Raw genomic sequence first — 23,663 nt, 5'->3', positions numbered from 1 at the left:
TGCCATTGCAAACTGAGCTCAGAAGGCTAGTAAGAGCAGATCCTGGGGCAGAAAGTCCTACTGCTGATCTCCCAACCTTTTTAAAGATAAGACACCATGTTCTCCCATGTTGTAGAAATGGTCTTTCTAGGACACTGGTGGTGGTAGTTCTGTCATAACCAGTGATCAGGACAAATAAATGTTGATTATTATTTAACAGTGGTCATACTTAGCATCCATACGGTGTTGTAGAGTGTCTAAAGCTTCACAATATATTATCTCAATTATCCTTTTGGATTTCACAGCAAATTTAATGTCGGTTATGAGGAAAAGGTACTTTCTTGCGAAGCTTTCTAGAGATTGTTCTCTCACTCTGTATCTTTGTTAGGGTACCTCTGCTGTGATTGCTTGTTCTACACTGAAACTTGGTATCTCCTCTCCAATTCCTTCCTTCCTGTTTTCTCCTCTGCTATCACAACTTTGGCCTGAAACAGATATATGGGAAATCTGTGTTCATGAAAAAGCAGGTATATGGAGAAAAGAAGTATATGGGAAATTTTCCTCATGAAAAGCAGCTTGGGGGGCGGGTGGGTTCCAATTTCAATCAGAGCAGTGGTGCTTGGGTAGAGGGAGTTAGCCCTTCACTTCTGCAGCATTTTCTTGATTCAAATCTACACACACACACACACACTTGCTATTAGTTATGTGATGGAAAAAATACAGGCACAATATGAGCAGTTGGGGTTCATGGCAGCTTTGGGAAGGCAAAATAATGTGGGGAAAAGGAATAACTTCCCCGTCCCCCCTCCCACCACCAATGCTCCAGTCAAATTTGGAACCCTCCTTCAGCTGCTTTTAAGTGTGGGGATGATCACTACTACTACAGATAGTTGTACACTGCTTTTCAACAAAAGTTCCCAAAGTGGTTTACATAGAGAAATTAGCATAAATAAAGATGGCTCCCTGTCCCCAAAGGTCTCACAATAAATAGAGATAAAAATAAAAATAAATAAAGAGAGACACCAGCAACAGCCACTGAAGGGATGCTGTGTTGGGATTGGATAGGGCCAGTTGCTCTCCCGCTGCTCAATGAAGATAATAACCACTTTAAAAAGATGCCTCTTTGCTCAGTTAGGATAAAGAAAGATGGAGGTTGTATGTTAGTGGGCAGAGAATGTCTACATTTATTTCAGTTGCATAACAGGTTGTGTGTAGCCTGAAACCTTATGGCTGCAGTCCTGATGGAGTTAGTTACTTAGGAGTTAGTCCCATTGAACACAAATCCCATCTGAGTTGCATGAGATCGGGCTCTGTATCAAAAAGTTTTGGGGAGGGGGGAAAGGAGAGCGAGATTCTCTTCTGACATACAGTAACCAGAATAATGATTCTTTTTTCTGTTTGCAGTTTGAAGACAAAACTGATGCCGTTTTTGGTACCATTGCAGAAAAACGTAAGCCCTTGTTTTGCTCACAAAAGATTCCCCTCTCCCCCCGCAAAAACCTGTGTGTGTGTGAGACTTGAAATGCTGTCCCCATGTTAAACAATTCCAAAATACCAATTGCAGCTGGCTCCAAAAAGTGAGATGGACCACATGCTGCAGAATAACTAGAAACCTTCCAGGATCATTTACCAATCTCAAGATACCTTCTTAACCCAAATATAGTGATCTATTAGACATTTTGTGTGTGTATTGAAGCCCATCTACTGTGTCTATGCAAAAGGAATTCTTATTGGGATACAATTCCAGCCCATTTTTACTCCTGCACAACAGGGCTGCACAACTTTGGCCCTCCAGCAAATGTCAGCCTACAGTTCCCATCATCCTCGACTATTGGCCACTGTGGCTGGGGATATTGGGAGTTGTAGTCCAGCAACAGCTGGAGGGCTGAAGTTGTGCAGCCCTGTACTACAGGAAGATCTACAATTAAGGCACAATGCAAGCGGTGGATGTATGTGTGTGTGTGTGTGTGCGGCACACTGTCTTCAGAAAAAATAACAGACAAAGCAAATGTCTTTGATCAGACAGCATGGCGAAGCAAAATAGCAAAGACATAATCAACAAAGTGTCAGTCATGGCAAATAGTTGAATTTCAGTTTGATGCTAGGATAGGAGTCCACAGCTGCTGACCCAGTGTGTCCTGCTTTCTAAGCAGCAAATGTCTCCATCCTTTTCCAGCAAAAAGCTGGAATTCTGTCTTTAGATGTTGCACACCAGTCCTGTAGCAGGCATTATCTTAGAAAAAGAATTCTCTCGAGTGTGCGAAAGGAGTGGGAGGCAGAGGCACCTCTTGGAAAAAGGTGACTGCCACTACACAGTTTTGGAAAATACTTGTTTTAAAAATAACGGCTCACATGCACAGTGATGCCAGCAGAAGACGATACTTAGTGGTAGCAACACTCGACATATCTGTGGCCCTCTGAGCCTGCTGAAAAGGATTTTCTGAGGGCCAAGGGACTCCCACTGGGCTGCATCATGTGTGGCTGCAGGTGAAGAACCTAGAACCTCCACCCAGTTTCTGGGTTCTCTCCTTTCCCCTGGAGAGTTGTAATAATTTTACTAGTATGCAGATTTTAGGACCATAGGAAGCTGCCTTATACTGAGTCAGACCCTTGGTACATCTGGCTCAATCTTGTCTACACTGCTTGGCAGCAGCTCTCCCAAGGTTTCAGGCAGGAGTCTTTTCCAGCTTTACCTATTGAACCTTTTACAGGGCCTCCGAACAGGTTTGAACACTGGCTGGTTCGAACATTTGGCGGGGTGGGGGGTAGGACTTTAAGGGTGGGAGAGGGTGCACTTACCCCTCCCCTCGCTTTCCCCCCTGCTGGAGTTTTGTAAAATCTCTCAGGGCGGCAGCATACCTCTCTGCCACCCCTTCTTCTTCGGCTGGAAGTACAGGGCATGCGCACATATGTTGCGATCGTGCACGCACCCATCTGGCGTGCACAAGCTCGTGTGCAACATGTGCCTGACGTGCACATGCGTGCCCGGTACTTCTGGCTGAAGAAGAAGAGGCGGCAGGAAGGTACGCTGCCGCCCCGAGGGATTTTACAAAACTTCAGCGCCAGCGGGGGGAAGGTTAAGTGCACCCTCCCCTGCCCTTAAAGTCTTATCCCCCACCCCTTCGAGCCACCCCCGCCAGGTTCCGGGCACATCCCTACCTGGGACTTCCCATATGCAAAGCAGATGCTCTGTCACTGAGCTGTGGTTCCATCCCCTTAGGGGAATATCTTACAGCAGACAGTACTCAAGTGTAGTCACACATCTAAATGCAAACCAGGGCAGAGCCTGCGTACCAAAGCAGACAATTCATGCTCGCTAGCTCAAGACCAGCTCTCCTCCCCTCAGTTGAGTAATTGATTTTATGAGTTTTAATCAATGAAGATTCCTTTAATTGGGTGACACCCTCCCCAGATAATAGGGTTAGCTCCTCATATGGATCAACAACTAGTTAAAATAGAAGAGTGAACAGTTCAGCAATGTAGGGAACTAAGCAGTGAGGTCTCTTGAATCTGTATTGGGACGTGTGCTATTTAAGTTAGTTATTAATGATCTGGAATGATGGGTAAGCAGCCCAAAAGCCAAGTTTGCTGATGACGCTCTTATGGTCAGTGGGCCGGCATTCAGGTTGACTTGACTGATGACACCAAATTATTCAGGATGGTGATGTGAAGTGCTCCAAAGGATCTCTCCAGATTGGGCAGAGCGGCAGATGAGCCAGTGTGTGATTGAGTTCTTTGGGACAAAGAAAGCCTCGCCATATTATACATCAAAGGCGTCTCAGTTGGCTGTGACTACTCGGGAAAGTGACTTTGGGGTCCTAGTGGAAAGCTCACTGAGAACGTCAAATCGACATGCAACGTAAGTCTAAAAAGCCAACAAAATGTTGGAAATTACTAGGAAAGAGGTAGAACCCCGAATTGCAAGTATTATGCTGTTCTGTAAGCAAACTTGACTCTCAAACTTGGATCCCCAGATGCTGCATTCCCATCACGGCATTTGGCCATTGTGGCTGGAGGGAGTTGTAGTCCAACATTATCTCAGTGCTCGTAGCTTATAACTCCTGCTATAAGCTTTAGTGCAGTCGTGTTTAGAATACTATGTAGCATTCTGGTTGCACATGTGCTGGAAAAGACCGGGGGGGGGGAGATGTTATCAAAGGGTTGGAACATCTTTGAGGAAAAACAAGAGCAATTGTGTCTTTTTCTTTAAAAAATTTTTTTAATGAAACCAAACTTGAATGGTCTAGGAAGGGGAGACATAATAGACCTAATTGACATAATTATTTAGGGAAGGGTTCCTAACCTTTTTAAAGTAAGTGTACCCCTTCTGCCACAAATGTTCAGCTCAGGTACCCCATAAATTTGAATGTTACAGTCATGAGGCAGGCTACTCCACTCACTGGCTTGCATCCAGACTAAGTTACTCATGAGTGCTCCCGTTGAAACTAATGGAGCAAGCTTACTTGTCCTGTTAATTTCAGTGGACGTGCTCAGTACTAATTTTCTGAAGCCTATCAGTCAGGCTTGAGGGAGGGGTGCGCTGAGCTTCAGCATTTAAGGCTTCACCCAGTCTTCACCCTCCTCCCTCCCCTTCTGCAGTGGACACATTATTGAGGATGGGTTGGCTTCAAGAGACCTGCGTTTTGAGTGGTATACAAATACGTTAAATAAATAAATAAAGTCAGGCAAGCCATAGATCGGGACCTTGCCACGTGGGGAGGCAGGAGGGCTCGGACTGCCCCTGGGGAGAACCTCTGGGGTACTATTACTCCCTGCTGGGAACCCCTGACTTAGGCTATAAATACTGTCTAATTTCCTTTTTTAAACACTGGGACTTGGACCTTCCAATGAACTGGATTGGCACTCTATTCAGGACAAGTAAAAGGAAGAATTGATTGCACAATACATAAAAAAATGCTTTTGCGCACAGAAATATTCTCCCCCCCTGCTGTTTTGAATATATAAAGTGTTGTCTTTGCTTCCAGAAAGCAAATGAAGGCATTCAATTCTCCCCTCTCCAGGTGGTGACCTTGTCTGTTCAGATATGTCTGAGAAAACGGTCCACAACCTAACCCCTGCCTTTGATAGCATCCCCTACAGAATGCAGAACCGCACAGGATCCACAAACTCACTGCTGGATGACAGTGATTACTTCCTGAACTCTGGGGATCTTACAGGGATTCCTGTTGTTGGGAGTGACAATGAGGACGAGCAGACCTTTGCGCCAAAGGATGGTCTTGCTACTACCATTCGCCCCGAGGATAGCCGGGCAGATGTGAGGCGAGTTCGGGATCACGCAGCAGACAGTGAGAAAGACCTGCAGATGCAAAATGTGATCCAGAAGGACCTTGCTTCCCCCTTTGACAAGGGACCCCCTGTATTTAAGTCAATTCGGAAAGATTTTAGCATAGCCAGAGATGATGGCAAAGAGACTTTTTTGACAAAGGAGAAAAGCAGAGAAGGACCTTTTCAAGAGCGTGACAAACGTTTGGAAAAAAAGCCGAAGGAGTTGGATTCCAGATTGAAAAGCAGTTTCCACGATAAATCAGGTAACCGGTTGATCACTCAGACTAGGGAGCAAGCAGACCAAAGTGCTTTTGAATAATCTTTGGCTGTTTCTGGTCAGTTCTGTGAGGCTTATACAGGGAAACATCCTGGTGGATTGTGTCCCATGGATCTGATCTGTCTGCCTCTCCCACCTTAATGGCACCCAGAATTTGCCACGTCAGCTTGCACATGGTAGGGCTCTGCCTCTGATTGATATGCTTAGCTTTGTCCACTTTTGAGAAACTGAAGAAGAAGGGTTTAACTCACTGATCACTGCAGCATAACTTTCAGTCATTTCAAAAGGGCAATTGCAGAAAACCTACACAAGCCTAACTGAAATCAGTGAAGGATGCTCAGCTTGGTGAATTTTGCACGCCCTATTGAATGAGTTCCTTGAAAGGGGTTGATGTGTATTATTCAGGAGGGTCATTTGAAGACAGGGAATTTGTCTCTCAGATGTTATTAATTTAAACTATGTTTCCCCCAGTTACTAATCAAGTAGAAGAAACGTTGCGGACACAGTTAGCACCACAAGCGCCAGAAACTAACTTCAGGGTAAGTTGTGGGCCTTGCATTTTTCTGTGTAGCAAAGTGTATTTCATTTGCAGCAGTAGTAGAAGTGTTGTAGGAGTGTGATTGTGTTGGTGATGAAATCTCTGACAGTGAATGGTTAAACTGTCCTAATAGATGGTTCAGTCGGAAGTGGGAATGTCAGATGATATGGGCCTTTTGGAAAATGTTGTTTTGGGTCCTGTTCCCTCTCCCCCCCCCCACCGAAACCTGTACAATCCCACACACACCACCACCCCTTGCATGATATTTGCAAATAACTTTCCTCAGAATATTTTACCATGCAGATGTTTTCAACACGAAATATATTGTGATCGGATTTGACATGTTGTTTGCAGTGATTTGGGGTGGAAAAAATCCCGTGAAAAAATCATGTCGTGGAAAACTTTCTACCCCACATTGCTGTAGGTGCCTGAGATGGGAAATGGGACCGGGGAATGGTGGGGAGGTGGGTTAGAAGAGGGATGGAGGAAGTGACCAAGGATGAGACTCAGGGACATATATTCCAGCCAGGCCAGCCTATTCTGGGCCAGTCACTTACCTCCCAGCCTAACCTACCTCACAGGGTTGTGCTGAGGATAAACATACCCAAATACACCACTCTGGGCTCCTTGGACGCCAAATGGCTCTCCACCAGCACCACCCCAGGATGCGTGCAAAACACTTCATGCACATCCTTACAAGTTAAACACACAGTCTCACACCTTGTTCTCCTTCCAACACAGCAAGCTTAAGCATTTCAAAATTCACCCAAAGCCTATTCCTCCTTAGTTACTTACAGAAGCCAGACTTCTCTTTCACCACAGTCACACACATTGGATTGGATTGGAAAGGGGAACCAAAAGTATTTCGTCCAAAGTCAATTCCAGTGTTACAGAAGTGGTCAGACTTAATTTGCTTGCATTGGATTTGGATTCTCGAAGCTAATATGTATTCCAGTGCAAGCATCCACCTTTGCAGTTGCTTAAGCATTTCACCCAAAGCCAGGAGTCTCCCCCACCCCCCTGCTTCCAATACAGCAAACTCAAGCATTTCACCTAAAGCCAATTCCTTAGTTGGACAAGAAGTCAGACATACTGGCAATGCCTGTGCTCCCCCCTCTGCCCGCCCCAGTCACTCCCTTTCTTACTTGTCGTCATTGTTGCCCTTCTCCTCCTCTTCCTCACCCAGCACTGGCTCACTGGGGCTTTGTTCACTGTCTCCCCGTTTTGCTGCAGATGATGGTGAGGCTTGCTAGGCTGTGGTCCGCGTGGGGCAGGCATCCAAGAGCCAGCAGTAAACAAATGCTGCCTGCCCCCCTAGCCCGCTGACCTGCCTCTTCCTCCCTTCTGTGATAGGCACCTCTGGGGAAGAGGCAACGCTGGGGCAAGGCACAAGAGACCGCAAGAAAGAGGGCAGTGTGTGGAAGCAGACTGCCCAGAGATTTGCATTGGGGGCAGTAAAGAAATGTGCTCAGTAAACAAACAATGCTGTGCTGCTGTCCGCATGTGGCCCCCAGCCCTGCCTGCCTCTTCCCTTCTGTGGTAGGTGCCCAGAAGGGGAAAGGGGTCAAGGGCCACCGTGCACAGCTGGAAAGCAAAGGTGTGTGCCCCGCTGCTCTTTCGGAACAGCACTGGTGGTGGCATCGTGAGGTGGGGGCGAGCTGGCCCTTTCAGCTTGGCGGCTCTTTGGCAGCCGCCTCACTCCAGCTTGCCCACGATACTGTGTGCCTGCTCGCTGGGGCCAGCGGGAGGGGTGGGCAGGTGAAAACAGAGCCATTTGGCAGGGTGGGTCTGCGACTCTGTGTGTGTGTGTGTGTGTGAGAGAGAGTGTGTGTGCGCGTGCACATGGACCACAAGAAGTGCTGGGACGCCGGCCCTGCCTGACCCAGCTCAACCACACCCCTGTATAAAGGTCTGCTGTAGTTACAGAGGCGTGGATTAAAAAAGGGGTGTTGGGGTGGGGGAGGTTTCTCCACTTGTACTCCGCAAGTGTAGCCACCTAATGGCACAGCGGGGAAATGCTTGACTAACCAGCAGAAGGTTGCTGGTTCGAATCCCCACTGGTATGTTTCCCAGGCTATGGGAAACACCTCTATCGGGCAGCAGCGATATAGGAAGATGCTGAAAGGCATCATCTCATACTGCGTGGGAGGAGGCAATGGCAAACCCCTCCTGTATTCTGCCAAAGAAAACCACAGGGCTCTGTGGGCGCCAGGAGTCGACACCGACTTAATGGCACACTTTACCTTACCTTACGCCGCAAGCAGAACTAGACTGTGAGCCTCTGAAGCAGTTTTGACAATATTTGAAAAAGGAGCAGAGACCCAAGTTCTGAATATACGAGGCAGCTGTTTCCTACCTGTGTACACTAATGAAATCCTGCTGTCACTTTTGTGTGCTAGGAGTCCAGCTACCTGTTTCCTAATAAGGAATCTGTTGGTCAAGAGTTAGGGAATTCCTATGCGCCAAATATTAGAATCAAGGAAGAACCTTTGGACAACGACTATGATAAAGCGATGGCACCTCAGCAGGGACTGCTGAACAAAATTAAGGACGAGCCAGATAATACTGAGGTAAGACGCGATGTGGAGCTGGAGCTGCCTAACCTGGCCTTGCATCCTTGTAACTGCTGCATCAGCGGAGACCTGGCCCACGGAGCTGACGTATGGGGAGGTGGCTGTGATGAGGCCGTGTGTCTCCATTCCTGGTTTCCTGGTGGTTTTGTGTTCTCTCACACGGCTCCTTACATTTTCCCAGATCAGTCTGGGCAGCTTGGGGACCTCTGTATGCAGGACAAAAAAGCTGGGAGGGACTGTGGCGAGCCATTGCCATCCAGCACGGCTGATATTTGCACACGATAGGCTCATTCACGCGACTGGAAACGGGGTTGGAGGAGCCTCATCCCTCCAGGGCAGGGCTGCTCAACTTAGGCCCTCCTGCAGATGTTGGCCTGCAACTCCCATAATCCCTGGCTATTGGCCACGGTGGCTGGGGATTATGGGAGTTGCAGTCCAAAAACAGCTGGGGGGCCTCAGTTGAGCAGGCCTGCTCCAGGGTGAGAGGGCTGTGCATGCTCCTCATCCATTGCCATGTGAACTCACAAAGCAAGGTAGAAGGAGGGGAGAGTGATTGCATGGGAGACAGGAGCTGGGTAGGACAGGTGTGCCCGGCTCACCCTCCATCCCCAGCATTGTATCAAGGGTGGACAAAAAGTGGCCCTACCCAGGCCTCGTCTCCCACGTGATCACTCTCCCCTCCTCCTTCCTTGCTTTTTGAGGTCACATGACTGTGGATCTAGAGCACGCCTGGCTCTCCTACCCTGACTGGATGCTTCTTTTGCCCTGGTTGGGGTTGTGTCAACAGACAGCCCTGGACAGGAGCACTTGTCTCTGTGCACACACTAGGAATAAGGTACAAGTATTCTGGAGTAGGCGTGCCTTAGAGATTTTCTTGCATTGTTAAGGAAGCCTCTGGTGACGATTGGCTAAGCTGGCCTAATGCCACGGAAGGGTAAGCAAGTAGATGGGTTCCTGGTTGGCATTGGCTGAGCTGCTCTCACCTTAGAGTGGCCAGGCAAGGCCTATGAAAGGAAGCAGCAGCAGCAAGGGTCTAGGGAAGCGGTATGCCGATGCAGTTGAGGGAGAGGGATTCTAGGAGAACATAGGAAGCTGCCTTATACTGAGTCAGACTGTTGGTCTGTCTAGCTCAGTATTGTCTACACATACTGGCAGCAGCTCCTCCAAGGCAGCAGGCAGGAGTCCGCTCTCAGCCCTATCTTGGAGTGCCAGAGAGAGAACTTTGGAACCTTCCGCATGCAGGTGCTCTTCCCAAAGTGGCCCCATCTGCTATGGGGATTATCTTACAGTGCTTATATGTGGTCTCCCATTCAAATGCAAACCAGGGTGGACCCTGCTTAGCAAAGGGGACAGTTCATGCTTGCTACCACAAGACGAGCTCTCTCCATTCTCTCCAAAGAGGACTGGAAGTGACCCAGTATCTAAAATGGACTGGATGCCTCTGATCACAGTGGCTGGAATTTCACCTGTAGCTGGTTTTGTTTTCCCCCTTCAGGAATATGGCCAGCAGCCAAAAACTCAGGAAGGGGAACTGAAGATCAGTGCTGTATTTTCGGTCAGCGGCAGCCCTCTCGGTAAGGAAACAGGATCCTGGAGGAGGGGTGGATTGGAGGCAGGGCACACACAGGCTGCATTGGGAAGGGACAGTCCTTCTCTGTCTTTCCTCTTTGACTTGTGTATTTCCTCCCCTTCTCTTTTTGGTAAGCTCCACAGCTGACGTCCAGTTTCCCGCCTAACGCACCATCCTCTGGTATGAACAAGTTGCTTCCTTCGGTCCCAAGCACGGCTGTTCGCGTTTCTTGTTCGGGCTGCAAGAAGATCCTCCAGAAAGGGCAAACGGCCTATCAGAGGAAGGGTTCCACTCAGCTCTTCTGTTCCACACTGTGCCTCACGGGATATACTGTACCGGCCACCCGACCACCAGCTTCTACCAAGAAAACCTGCTCCAGCTGCTCGAAGTAAGGCTGGTGGCTTTGCATTGGTGACAGCAATGGAAAGAAATAAAAATCTGTCAGCCTGGCCTAGACCAAATCAGTTTGGCAGAAAGAGAGGGAGAAATCATCAAGGAGCACAAATTTAGGCTTAATTCACTTGCCAGCTGTTATTTGAGGTCGCCACCAATCCCCCCTCCTACCTCAGTTCCTTTCCTGGCACTAAGGCCAAAAGAGAGAAGGCTTAGGAGAGAAGTGAGTCTTCCATCACTTTGCACTGGGAGATGGAGAGGGTAAGAAGCCGTGGGAGCTCTCTCCTACAGCTCAGAAAGGATTCCTGCTGTTCCTTGCCTTCTCAATAATGGCAGTGGAAATGAGACTTCTGAGGAAGAGAAGCTGTGTGTGGTACTTACTGCATGTTCTGCTTGCCAGGGGGTTTTGAAGAACCTGGAAATGATGGAAGTTGCGCTTCATCCTTAGTAGAGGACAATCCAGATTTGTGTGCTGGTTGAGATGCAGCATGCAGGCTGCTCTGGGGGGTTTAAAGTGTTAAACATCTAACCTCTTGCTGCTTCTCAGCTGGTGCTTGGGGTGAATATTTTAACTTTAAACCTCCCGGAGCAGCCCGGGCACTGCTGCTCAGAAACCTATCCCAGTTTTTCGGGTTAGTTTTAGTATTTGAATATTGTAGTTTTAACATTTGCAGAACTTTCCTAGAACCTTACCACTGCAATATTCAAGGCTTTCCTGCTCTTGGCTTTCATTGGTGATTTGTTGTAGTGGTGATAGATTTGGTTTGAATATTTTTGGGTTTTGAAAAAAAGTCGTAACCCTTTGAGCTTTCTGCTTCACCTAATCGCAGAACATATGAACATGATGATAAAATGAATTAATGTCCTGTCCTAGAGGCTCAGGATGGGTAACAGCATGCTAGTTACAGGTAAACCACCTACTTGTAAGTATTGTGGGAAGCCCTTAATAGTCTTGTCAGGCATTCTAAAAAGCATGGACTCTTTACTTGCACACAGTGTCCCTAAGAGCATGGTGTGAAGAGGGGACACACACACACACACACACACACACACACACACACACACACACACACACACACACAATGACCTGCTCAGAAGCTCTGGCCCACCCCCTTCTGTCCATGGTTTCAGGGTTTGTCTGCAGAGACAAACACTGTACTTGTGGTCAGTCTCCCCATGATCAGAATGCCCATGTGTTGTGCCTGGAGAGAATGTCATTGCTACGTTTGACTGTAGCAGAGAACCTGGTTGCTCTGTGCAATGGGCTTTATTTAATTTACAGCATTGGTATATTGCTCTTCAGATTAAATTTACAAAGCAACTTACAAAAGGAAAAAGTAACCCAAGAAGCTAAGCCCAATCAAAACACCAAAGTTAAAAATGTAAGAATTGAGCCAAGCCAGTTGGCAAGCTGGTTATCAAATATTCCCAGAAGACAGCCAGTGATCGGGCTGAGTGTACTTCTCGCAAGAGGGCATTCCACATTGTTGAAGCGACTACTGAGAAAATCAGCAGATACATCTACCATCACTGAAGGATGGATCCTCTGAGAAGGGCCTGTCTGGGGAATCCCAAAGCAAGTGTGGGGATAGGAGGGTCAAATAGGAGAGGGTATTCTCTGGGATATGTTGAGGCTGAGACAGCTGAAAACCTTTGTGCTCTCTCTCTCTCTCTCTCTCTCTCTCTCTCTCTCTCTCTCTCTCTCTCTCTCTCTCTCTCTCTCTTCTCTTTAAATCATTTAGAGACATTCTCAATCCAAAGGATGTGATCACCGCTCAGTTTGACAACACAAACTCCAGTAAAGATTTCTGCAGCCAGTCGTGTCTTTCCCTGTATGAGCTGAAAAGGAAGCCTGTTGTCACCATCCACACAAACAGTATTTCCACCAAGTGCAGCATGTGCCAGAAGAATGCAGTGGTAACTCAGTCTGCGAGCTCTTTCTTGTTTTGAGTGTTGGGTGGACCAGTTGTTGGTGTGGTTGAAGGGCTGGGTTTGGGTATGGACAACTCCGCATTCAGATCCCCAATCAACTCCCTGAATTCTGCCCCAGCCTCCGCAACTTCATTAGTTCCTGAGATAAGAATGGCGAAGTGCTTTATACAGTCACAAGTGCTGAAGAAATGGCAAATTTGTACCCAGTATGGAATCCTCTCCAAATGTAAAGAAAAACTTCATTGGCTATATGAGGGCAATGGTAATGTGTTCCTTTTGACTGTGTTCCTTTTAAAAGCAGACTCCTACTACAAATATTCATATAGTGCATTCTATATACTTTGAGAACAAAGGTTCTCAAAGTAGTCTGCTTAGAAAAATAAATAGTAAATAAATGAGATTCCTGTCCCCAAAGGGCAGTCTTGAAAAGAAACATAAAGTAGAAACCAGCAACAACCACCAGAGGGATGTTGTGCTGGGGTTGGATAGGGGTCATTGCTCTCTCCCTGCCAGTAGCAGCTTGTCCTAATGAGCCAGGGGGGCGCCAAAGAAGGCAAAGCTCAGGTTGCTCCTCTCTCTCCTGCCCCACCGGGGAACTCTGCTGCCTGCCTACTGGCTGGCCATTCATCAATCAGAGCTGCTCAGTTAACCACACAGCCCTACCAAGTCTTTATTTCGGTCTTTGACTAGTATAACTTCCAGGGTTTTTAAATGATTGACAAATTGTTTTAAATTGCTGTCCTGATTTTCCAGGGTTTTTAGCTGTTTGAATTGTTTAATTGGTTTTATTCTGTTTTTATAGTTTGATTTTAACTGTTAACTTGCTTTAATTGTTTTTATTGTGTTGTAAACCGCCCTGAGCGATTTTGGAAGGGCGGTATATAAATCAGATACATACATACATACATACATACAGTTAAAACAATCTACTCCTACAGGGTAATAGGGGATCTCTATAAAATTACCTAAAACATAATATAGTGAGTAGAAGAAGCTAAAAGTTAAGACTATGAGTATAGAATTATATGTAAAAATTAATCAACACTGGTATCAGAATGATACTGAATATAAAGGTGGCAAGACAGCAAAATTATGTGCCGAATACAGAACAGTGTTAAATCTCATACCATATTGTATTCTATACTATGTATGGCAACAGCATATCCGACAAGTGGATGCAACATACATACAGGCTCTAAAATGTTTAGCTCTTATTAAATTCTAAACGAATTTTGCTAGCTATAAGGCAGAACTTGGCCACATTATAGGATCTAAAGTCATTCTGATCTGTCAAGAGGAAATTAAGATAAAAATAATCAGTACAGTCTGGATATGAGCTAATATATGGGGAAATAAGCTTATGCCAAATGTCACGGTAGTACTGACAGTACAAGAGTACCTGAGTCATTGTTTCAGTCTCACCGGAGCCACAGGGGCAAATACGCTCTCCGTATGGAATTTTTTGATATCTTCCTTCCATCACAGCACAGCCCTACCGGATGAATGGCCAGCCTGCAGCCCGTGTGGGAGGGGCTACCCCTCAGTGTGGGAGGGGCTACCCCCTCGGTCTCCAGTTTTCGCTATGTCTCGCTCAGAGCAGGAGCTTCTCTTGTCAGCTCGGTGCTTGACTATTTTTCCTCCCCCTGCATGCCTTTCCTTGTGTGGCTTAGCAGCGAGTTGGGGTGGGGGGTGGGGAGACAGAGGCACAGCGGCACAGCTCTTTGGTTGCTGGGGAGCCATAATTCTGACTCTGCTGCGTCGCCGCTTCAGCGATATGAAAGACAACTCTTCCCCACCTGAAGAAGCTGGGGATTGCATCCGAGATCTTCTACATGTGCTCTGCTGCTGGACTATGGGCCTTCCTCATTAAAGTGGGAGAGGAGCCTGTGTCTCTTGCAGCATTTGAGAGCTGCCCATGTAGAGCAGAGGTGGCCACTGTGAGGGGTCTTCTAATGCATAACTACTTTCAGGGCAGAAAAGCCTCGGGCACAATTCTTTGATCTCTTTGGTGTTCAGATTCGGCATGAAGTGAATTACCAGAATGTCGTGCACAAGCTCTGCAGCGATGCCTGCTTCTCCAAGTTCCGCTCAGCAAACAACTTGACCATGAACTGCTGTGAAAACTGTGGGGGTTACTGCTACAGCGCCTCGGGCCAGTGCCACATGCTTCAGATAGAGGGCCAGTCCAAAAAGTTTTGCAGCTCAACATGCGTCACTGCATACAAGCAGGTCTGTGTGTGTTTGTGTTTTCCTTCCCCCTCCCCATTTTAAAATACGAATTTGCATATAATAGACTGTATTAGACTATCGCTACAAGAACAGGGAATAGAGCCTCAAGGCTACCTAAGTGTATACAGGAGGACCTCGATATCCACAGATTCGTTATCCTTGGATTTGCATATCTGTGGTCAGGTAAAAGACACCTTACCTCGGCATATGTGGAGGGCAAGCGGGGGGGATATTGCATATCCGCTGGTCGGTGGTGGCCGGGAATGACCACAGACATCATTTGGGCTGCCGTTTTTGTGTTTTGGAGCCTAAAAATAACTCCGTTTTTTAAAAGAAAAGAGAAAACCAGTGATTTTCGGCTGATTTGGGGGCATTCTGGGGCACAGTGTGACTCGGGGAGCAGCAAAGCATGGTAGGGAGGTTCCCCCCAACATTTGGCCAATTTTCAGGATTTTTAAATCATTTCACCTGTCGACCCGGAACCTAACCTCAGCAATCACGTGACCCCCAGTGACTCAATATTCACAGTTTCCTTATTGGGGTCCTCCTGTATATATAAACATGTGAAACTGTTTTATACTGAAACAGATCATTGGTCCATCTAGCTCAATAATGAAGTTGGCAGACTTCAGTTTCGTTGACATCGTATTTTGGGGTGGAAACAGGTGGAGGGGAAAGTGGGGGGAGTTTTCTATATCTGTTGTAAAGGATACATTTGGAAGCATTGAGTGTGCCATGTCCACTCTTCGTGACATGCCTGAAATGAAAAGTGTGGTCATTTGTGGGTTTAGAAAACTGTTTCTGCTCCCAGACCCCATATCATTCCTCTCTCTGCAGAAGTCTGCAAAAATCACTCCCTGCGCACTGTGTAAATCTCTGAGATCTTCCGCTGAGATGATTGAAAGCACAAATAATGTGGGGAAAACAGAGCTCTTTTGCTCTGTGAACTGCCTGTCAGCACACAGAGTTAAAATGGTCACATCTTCAGGTAACTGTAGATTTTGCCTTTCTTTCACATACATTCATTCATTCATTTATTTGTTTGTTTAGCTAGCATATTTTTATACTGCCCCAAACTTACGTCTCTGGGCAGTTTTTACGTCTCTAGGCGGTATGTTCTGAAAGAAGAATGTTTAAAATACAATATACTCTTTTGTTTGCTATTCATTCTCTCTCCATTTGCCCTTCGTTTTTTTCTCCACCAGGTGCTCAGGTCCAGTGTAACAGCTGTAAAACCTCAGCTATCCCTCAATATCACCTAGCTATGTCTGATGGGAGCATACGTAATTTTTGCAGCTATAGCTGTGTGGTAGCTTTCCAGGTATGTTTTAATTCTTTTATTTGTTTAAAATATTGCTACTATGCCTTCTGATGTGACAGGGTCCTCAAGGTGACTTCCAACACAATTTTTAAAATAGTACAATTGTCCCTCGCCAATCGTGGGGGTTCTGTTCCTGGAAACCCTCGCAGTTGGCGAATTCGCGGTAGATGAGCCATTCATTTTTCAATGGCAAACAGGGGGTTAGGGGAATTGTAGTCTCAAAGCAGCCAAAGAAAAAGGTAAAAAATTGAAAGAATCCCCCCTGACCCCTGGAAATGTTCCCTTGACCTCTGAAATTAAACCCCACCCCCCCCCACCCCATATATCTATCTATATGAATGAGGGTGGTCACAAATCTGCTACTGGGAAAACCGTGATCGGCGAGGGACGACTGTAATAAAAACTATATTGTATATAAATAAACCCCAAATTAAACAACTGGCTGCACAAAGCAGATAATCTGCAAGATCCCCATCTTTTAATAATCTGCAAAATCCACTGGGCAGTACACAATATACAAGCTTCAAAGTCCTTTGGAACAGAACCATTTTAACTTGCTGTCTGAACGCTAATGAGGATAGAACAGAGCTCTATCTGGGAAGGGAGATCCACAACCTTGGTGCTGCCAGTGCTTACATTGTTAGATGGGCCAGTCTCATCCTTTGCCCCATGTACGGGGCCTACCATAGGTCCCACTTGCTTTGCCTTGGAACCGCTGACTTCTGAGTCCCACCTGCTGTGTTTCATCGGGGCAGAATGATATTGTGCAAAATGTGTGGCCAACTTTTGTTCATGGATGCAAGGGTACCTAAGGATATTTTTTGTATTGCATGTGATAGCTGTTTCCTGCAGTGACCATGTGCTGTAACATCAGAAAGGTGCCAGTGGATATTTGGGAGCTGGCAGCAACCAGAGCTGGGTTGGGACAATGGGAGAATAAGAGGAGGAGCAGAAGTAGAACTTGAGTGGTTTGTGGCCTGCCTGTATGAGAGCTGAGACTGGCCACATGTGGTATCCTTGAATGGTTCCAGACACATAGCCCTCCCCAGTATGTCTCAGGCCTTGTGTCTTCTCACTCTAATGCATCTTCAGTCCATGTTAAAAAGCCTATAATCTGTCCAAGATTCTAGATTTAAAGCAAAAAAAATTGAAGTGGGAAGCCTCCCATGTCAATCCTGGCAATTTCTTGTCTTGCCAGGCAGTTTCCTATATTCCTTAAGGACCATTCTCTCTGAGAGGGCTGTATAAGTGGTGGGATGTCTCAAAGGGACCAGCAGGTCCTAGCAACCAAACAGTTGGCAAGAAATATTGACCTCTTCTCAAGATGTTGGAACATGGCACCTCCATTACGCTTAAGGCCTCCACTCTCCCCTCCTTCAACCAGGCTGCAGTTGATGGCTACTCCTGGCCACTGCTTACAGTAGGGCTCCTATCTTGCCTCTGCCCCTCTTCCAATCACCAAAGGTTTGGGCTCCTGACAGAGTGCTCTTGAAGGTGGCATGGAGCCTTTCCCCCCTCCTTTCAGAACAAACAAAAGGAAGCAGTTATTTACACAACGTGTGGAATAGGTGTCTTTGGCTGCTAGCTGGATAGCCTTAAAAAGGGATTAGGCAAGTTCATGGAGGGAGGGTCTTCTCAACAGCTATTTGCCGTGATGGGTAAACATCAAACTTCTATGTTCTACTTCTGATTACTGATGCTGAGTCAGCCAGTGGAGAATAGATGTGCCCAGCACAGCTTTCCAGGAAAAAGAATCTCCCAAAGCAAAGCAATGAGGCTGCACTAGAAGATCCCTACATCCTGTAGCGTTGAGTGCTTTCACATCTTCCCTCACTGTCATTAGCCGCTTCTTTGTTTGTTAGTTATATAGCCGTAGTTGCTTTTCTGCTGCAAGTATTTCCAGCAGCACACACTGTTTAAACTTGTTCCTGGCAAGTGCATCTGTACAGGTCAATTTGCGTTTTCTGGTGTGCTAATTTAGGGGCAGAGTGTGGTGGTGAACAGTCAAAGTCAATCAGTGTGGTGGTGATAACAGGGACAGGTGTGTTTTTGCAGACTCTTACTTCTGGGTTCTCCTCTCCCTGCTGCTTTCTAACAGAACCTGTTCAACAAGCCCACTGGCATGAACTCCTCCGTGGTGCCCTTGTCGCAGGGCCAGGTGATTGTCAGCATCCCCTCGGGAGCGACGGTCTCGGCAGCTGGCAGCACTACCTCGACAGTCTCCCCCAGCTCCGTGAGCAGCTCGGCCGCGGCCGGTCTCCAGAGGCTGGCTGCGCAGTCCCAGCAAGTTACTTTTGCCCGCACAGTTGTCAAGCTCAAGTGTCAACACTGTAACCGCCTCTTTGCAACCAAGCCCGAACTGCTTGATTACCGGGTAATTTGTGCCAGCTGCTGTTTATTTTATTTTAATTGGTTATTCACAAGCCTGTTGAAGCTGGACACAGGGATGCTGTAGCTGTGGACCAGAAGTCCATTTCCTTGAGGTCTGTGTGCACTCCAGGCTAAAACGAAGAAGAAGGTGGAGTATGCGTAACATATTTTGGTTTTGCAAGGCATGGGAGGGGTAAGGACACTGAAATTCCATCTCAGTCCTTGAAAATCTTATTCTCACTACTTGGTCGCACTCTGGTGGTCCAATACTCTGGTGGGTGGTCTCCATTCTGCCCACTAGGAGGCAGGTTCATTGAAGCAAGACTTCATTTTTATTTTATTTTACTTATTACATTTCTATACCACCCCATATGCAAATCTCTGGGCAGTTCATAATCTAAATGCACCACAGGAATTAAACACCAGCACAATTAAAACATAGATAAAAAGGTCTCAAACTCGAAACTTTAAAACTATGAATGAGAAGCTTGATTAAACAGGTTTTTTCCCCCCAGATTTTTCTTAAAAACACCCAGAGAAGGGGAGGCTCTAAATTTGTTAGAAAGCACGTTCCAAAGTCCCGGGGCAACCCTAGAAAAGGCCCAGTTTTGAGTCACCCCCAACTAAGCCGGTGGCAACGGGACCTCTCCTGATGCTCTTAATAGATGCCGGGGTCCATGAAGAAGAAGGCATTCTCTTAAATACTTTGGACCCAAGCCATTCATTTGCTGAGATGTGGCCTAGAAGGCAGCTCCCACTTCCTTTCAGAGCCAGTTTCTTTATACTCTGGCTTTTGAGGCTTCAGCAGGCATTGGCCACACACTTCCATGCTTTTCTGTACAGCTTTAAAGGCAGACATTTTCAGGAAAGAGGATGGATAATGTGCCATCTGCCACACTCGGGACGTGTACCTGCACCACACAGTCAGCCTTAGGTTTCAGCAGATTGTTGTCACGACCCTCTTACCAGCCTTGAGTGGAAGTGGGTGAATTTGCATCTCTCTCGAAGGATGGGGAGAAATTTAATTGCATTTTCAATTTTATAAATATACCGCTGTCCATACCATATTACATAGTGTTTTAGAAGTTTGAAAACCCCATCCTCTTCCTCACTCATCCAGGCACTGGACTGCTCAAGTTGACCCATTTCTGCTTCCTTGCAGGGCAAAATGTTCCAGTTCTGTGGGAAGACCTGCTGCGACGAGTACAAGAAGATAAATAGTGTCATGTCGATGTGTGAATACTGCAAGATTGATAAGATTATCAAAGAGACAGTGCGGTTCTCAGGCATCGACAAGTCATTCTGCAGCGAAGGTAAGAAAGGGCTGGATTGTGTATTGGGTGAATGCTCATCCCCAAGAAGTCTTGTGTTTGGGAACAGCGTCCAGGGTGCACTTGGACTCTTATTTCCAAACACAGTTGGGGATGGGATGCAGCTCAGTGGTAGAGCATCTGCTTGAATCTGAAGTTCAGTCCCCGGCATCATCTCCAAGCAGGGTTGGGAATGACTCCTGCCTGAAACCTCGGAGGCCCTCTGCCAGTCGATGCAGACAGTACTGAGATAGGTGGATCAATGGTCTGCCTCGGTAGAAATCAGCTTAAGAACGTAGGAAGCTGCCTTATAGGGAGTCAGACCATTGGTCCATCTTGCTCAGTATTGTCTACACAGACTGGCAGCAGCTTCTCCAAGGTTGCACACAGGGATCTCTCTCAGCCCTATCTTGGGGAAGCCAGGGAGGAAACCTGGAAGCTTCTGCATGCAAACAGGCAGGTGCTCTTCCCAGAGCATCCCCATCCCCCAAGGGAAATATTTTACAGTGTTCACACATGTAGTCGCCCATCTAAATGCAAACCAGGGTGGACCCTGTTTAGCAAAGGGGACTATTCATGCTTGCTGCCACAAGGCCTGTTCTCCCTATGTTCACAGCTTCTTGGGTTCCTGTGAACAGTGCTAAGGAGTGTATTGTCGCAGGAATGGATCTGTACTAAGAATATAGTAGAGCTCCAGGAAGGAGATGGCATTGATATGGCTGCCAAGAACTTCAGCACTGTCAGATTTGGATAAGAACAGTAAATCATCTTGTCTCAGGTCCTAAATAAAGCCATCTTTTTAAGGAATTTTAAGACAGTGATCTTCAAGACCAAAAACAACAACAATAATAAATAAAAATAAAAATCCAGCAACAGATTCTTCTGTTGCTAATTTGTCCTCTGAAATTTCCATGCTGGCTGCTCTTTCTGATACTGATAACCATCGTCATCTTATTCTGAAAATAACGTACTGACATTAAAAAAGACACAAGTCAACCTTTTGACAAAATCTCAGTACTGCAGTCCATGGAAGTTGCAATTTCAAAGCATACTGAATTTTCTCTTCCTCCTGACGCCACCTGCTATTCATAGGACCTATTTCAGCTGTTTTAAAAAAATGCAGATGGAAAGAAATATAGATAGGTAGATCTCCTTTATGTTGCAGGATAACTTGCTCCTGAAATCACATTGTCCTAAGAAAACTCTCCCTCAGCTGCTGTTTGTCCTTCTCCTGATGCTCTTTCAGGCTGCAAGCTGCTGTATAAGCATGACTTAGCCAAACGCTGGGGAAACCACTGTAAGATGTGCAGCTACTGTTTGCAGACATCGCCCAAGCTGGTTCAGAATCACTTTGGGGGCAAAGTGGAGGAGTTTTGCTCCGAAGACTGCATGTCCAAGTTCACAGTTTTGTTCTATCAGGTATGCTGCTGTGTGTCTGGTCTTTGCAATAGAGAAGGCTAGAATCAACAGAAGGGCACTGGGGAGGCTTGTGATCTGGTATTTAGAAGTCTGGACTAGGAACTGGGGTCTTTGGCTTCAATTCCTATTTCATTTTTGTTGTGGTGGGATGGGGGGCAGGCAGCCTTGGACAATGCAATCTCTTTCCTTCAGCATCGCATTTGTAAGTAGCAACAAGAAGAATGGACTCCCAACAAGACAGGCATCCCTCCTCTAATGGGTCTTATTTCATGTGCAAATTTCATTGGGGAGGGTTGTGGGGAGTCGGGCCCTGGTGCTCCATCCCAGCTCCATTTCATCCAGCCCTGAAGCTTCAAGAGTTAATCTTGAGAAGCAGGGTTCTGCAGTTCTGTGTAACTAACTGCTACAGAGCAAGCTACAGGATGTTTCTCTTGTTCTATTCTGGCTATGTGTCTTATTGTAGTTAATGGAACTTCCAGAGTCTTCCCATGAGGCTGGGGAGTTTATGAGGAAATGCCCTCAAAACCTGCCCACCAGCACTGGTGAGGGCGGTACTTGATAACACCAAGAAATTAACTGGGTCAAATTCCTTCCCCTTCAGAAAAAGAATAGAGTTACCTGACTGGTGAGGGCGCCTCAGAGTTTCAGCATTTTCTTCTGTGGAGATTATTAGACAGCTTTTCCCATCGGAAGCAGAAGGGGTGACTGCCTTGAGAAATCTCCCATTCTTTTCCCTCAAGCCCTAGTTCCTCCCCCACTCCACTGAGTTCCATTAGGACTGCATACCCACTGACTAACTGGAAGGCAATTTTGGAATTGGTGTTTTTTCTTCTTCCCCTTCCCCTTCAGATTTTTTAAACACTAACATACCTGCAGGTCACCTCAAGTCTGCCAAGTCGAGTCTGCACCTACTCGCCTGCAGGTGCTCCAGTTCTCCGTCCATAACGATCAGCACTTTTGGAAATAGTACAGGAAAACCTCGGTATTCGTGGAGATTTCGTTCCCTAACATTGCCAAGGATAAGGAATCCATGAATACCGGGACATTATGGGCAGTATAATCATGGGGGTTAGGTTCCTGGAGGCTGGGAAACTGCGGTAAAAACAGGGCCAAAACAGGAAACTCAAAATAAACTGCCCTACCATGGTCCTCAGGTCTCCAGCAATGGCCACTCCTCCCACCCCCGGCACCAAAATCCATTCCCCACCCCCACAAAAAATCGTGATTTTAAAACTTTAAAAACCCCATACGAAATGAGTCACAAAATGGCAGCTGGAAATGACCTCCATGGTCATTTCCAGCTGCCTCCAATCCACAGATATAGCAATAGCAATAGCACTTACATTTATATACCGCTCTATAGCTGGAAGCTCTCTAAGCGGTTACTCATTTTACCGACCTCGGAAGGATGGAAGGCTGAGTCAACCTTGAGCCCCTGGTCAGGATCGAACTTGTAACCTTCTGGTTACAGGGCGGCAGTTTTACCACTGCGCCACCAGGGTAGAATATGCAGATTCTACCCATTTTTTGCTGGTTTAACATCACATATACCCTGGTTGGGTGCTAATTACCTGACTGCATATACGCGAAACTGCCAGTACTGGACCTATGATTAACAAGGTCCTCCTGTATATAGATGTGAACTGCTAAGCTCCTGTCATCCCCAGCCACAATGGCTAAAGTTCTCTGTTGGACATTTAATGTTCTCTTTAGGGTTCTTTTTTGGATGCTGTTGGACATCAGAATCTAACAGCACCTGCGGATCCAAGTTTGAGTAGCCCTGTCTTACCTTGCTCCATTCCCCGCCTAATCATTTTACTTTCCCCTTCCTGTACCTTCTGTGATTTAAATGTGAGAAACTTGGGAGCATGGCTTTCAGTGCAGCCTGCGAAGTAAGTGAAAGGTGGTTTGGATCTGTTCAGTACCACAACCTGCATTTAATATCAGAATTTGCTGAAGTTCAGCTGGGCCTTTTTAATGTCAAACTCCCTCTTTACCGGCTTGGCCATGGCTCCAAACATTGCTCAGTTCAATATGATCGCTCTTTTAGAGAGGCATACTGTATATAACGTGGGAACAGGCTGTTTAGTAGGGTGGAGGTATGTGATGTGCCCCAGTACATGTCCGCCAAATGTTGTGTCCCGTCCCCCCCAGGAGCGGGGAAGCAACCACCTCTGAGCACAAGATCTCTCAACTCTGTATCAAAGTTTCTTTTTCAATCTCCTGTCCACTCCCCTCACCCCTATCCTTCTCCTCCTCCTCCTTCACAGATGTCCAAATGTGATGGGTGCAAAAGGCAGGGTAAACTCAGCGAATCCCTGAAGTGGCGAGGGGAAATCAAGCATTTTTGCAACTTGCTTTGCATTTTAATGTTTTGTAACCAGCAGTGTGCATCGGATCCACCACCGCCCCCACCCCCGCCACCCCCGCCCCCACCAACTCAGAACAATACAGGTAAAAGAAGAC

The 23,663-nt window shown here is 46.7% G+C and overlaps 1 protein-coding gene across 5 annotated transcripts in view; it reads left to right on the top strand.

Annotated features, from left to right (window-relative positions):
- ZMYM4 (zinc finger MYM-type containing 4) overlaps positions 1-23,663 on the top strand; it is a 74,255-nt gene that overhangs the window by 26,956 nt on the left and 23,636 nt on the right. For 3 of the 5 annotated variants that reach the window (XM_053268027.1, XM_053268030.1, XM_053268031.1), the window contains 14 exons: positions 1,384-1,429; positions 5,001-5,528; positions 6,014-6,081; positions 8,480-8,650; positions 10,149-10,227; positions 10,359-10,611; positions 12,359-12,533; positions 14,565-14,777; positions 15,615-15,765; positions 15,983-16,098; positions 18,197-18,472; positions 19,631-19,781; positions 21,025-21,197; positions 23,468-23,651. In XM_053268027.1, the coding sequence (XP_053124002.1) occupies positions 1,384-1,429; positions 5,001-5,528; positions 6,014-6,081; positions 8,480-8,650; positions 10,149-10,227; positions 10,359-10,611; positions 12,359-12,533; positions 14,565-14,777; positions 15,615-15,765; positions 15,983-16,098; positions 18,197-18,472; positions 19,631-19,781; positions 21,025-21,197; positions 23,468-23,651 (2,584 nt within the window). Of the gene's footprint in view, positions 1-1,383; positions 1,430-3,636; positions 3,839-5,000; positions 5,529-6,013; positions 6,082-8,479; positions 8,651-10,148; positions 10,228-10,358; positions 10,612-12,358; positions 12,534-14,564; positions 14,778-15,614; positions 15,766-15,982; positions 16,099-18,196; positions 18,473-19,630; positions 19,782-21,024; positions 21,198-23,467; positions 23,652-23,663 lie in introns of all 5 variants that reach the window. The other 2 variants (XM_053268028.1, XM_053268029.1) reach the window with 1 other exon arrangement.

The sequence above is a fragment of the Hemicordylus capensis genome, chromosome 7 (assembly GCF_027244095.1).
Source record: "Hemicordylus capensis ecotype Gifberg chromosome 7, rHemCap1.1.pri, whole genome shotgun sequence".
NCBI lineage: Eukaryota > Metazoa > Chordata > Lepidosauria > Squamata > Cordylidae > Hemicordylus > Hemicordylus capensis.
Note: the sequence above shows the minus strand (reverse complement) of the source record. Positions and strands in the feature narration are given on the sequence as shown.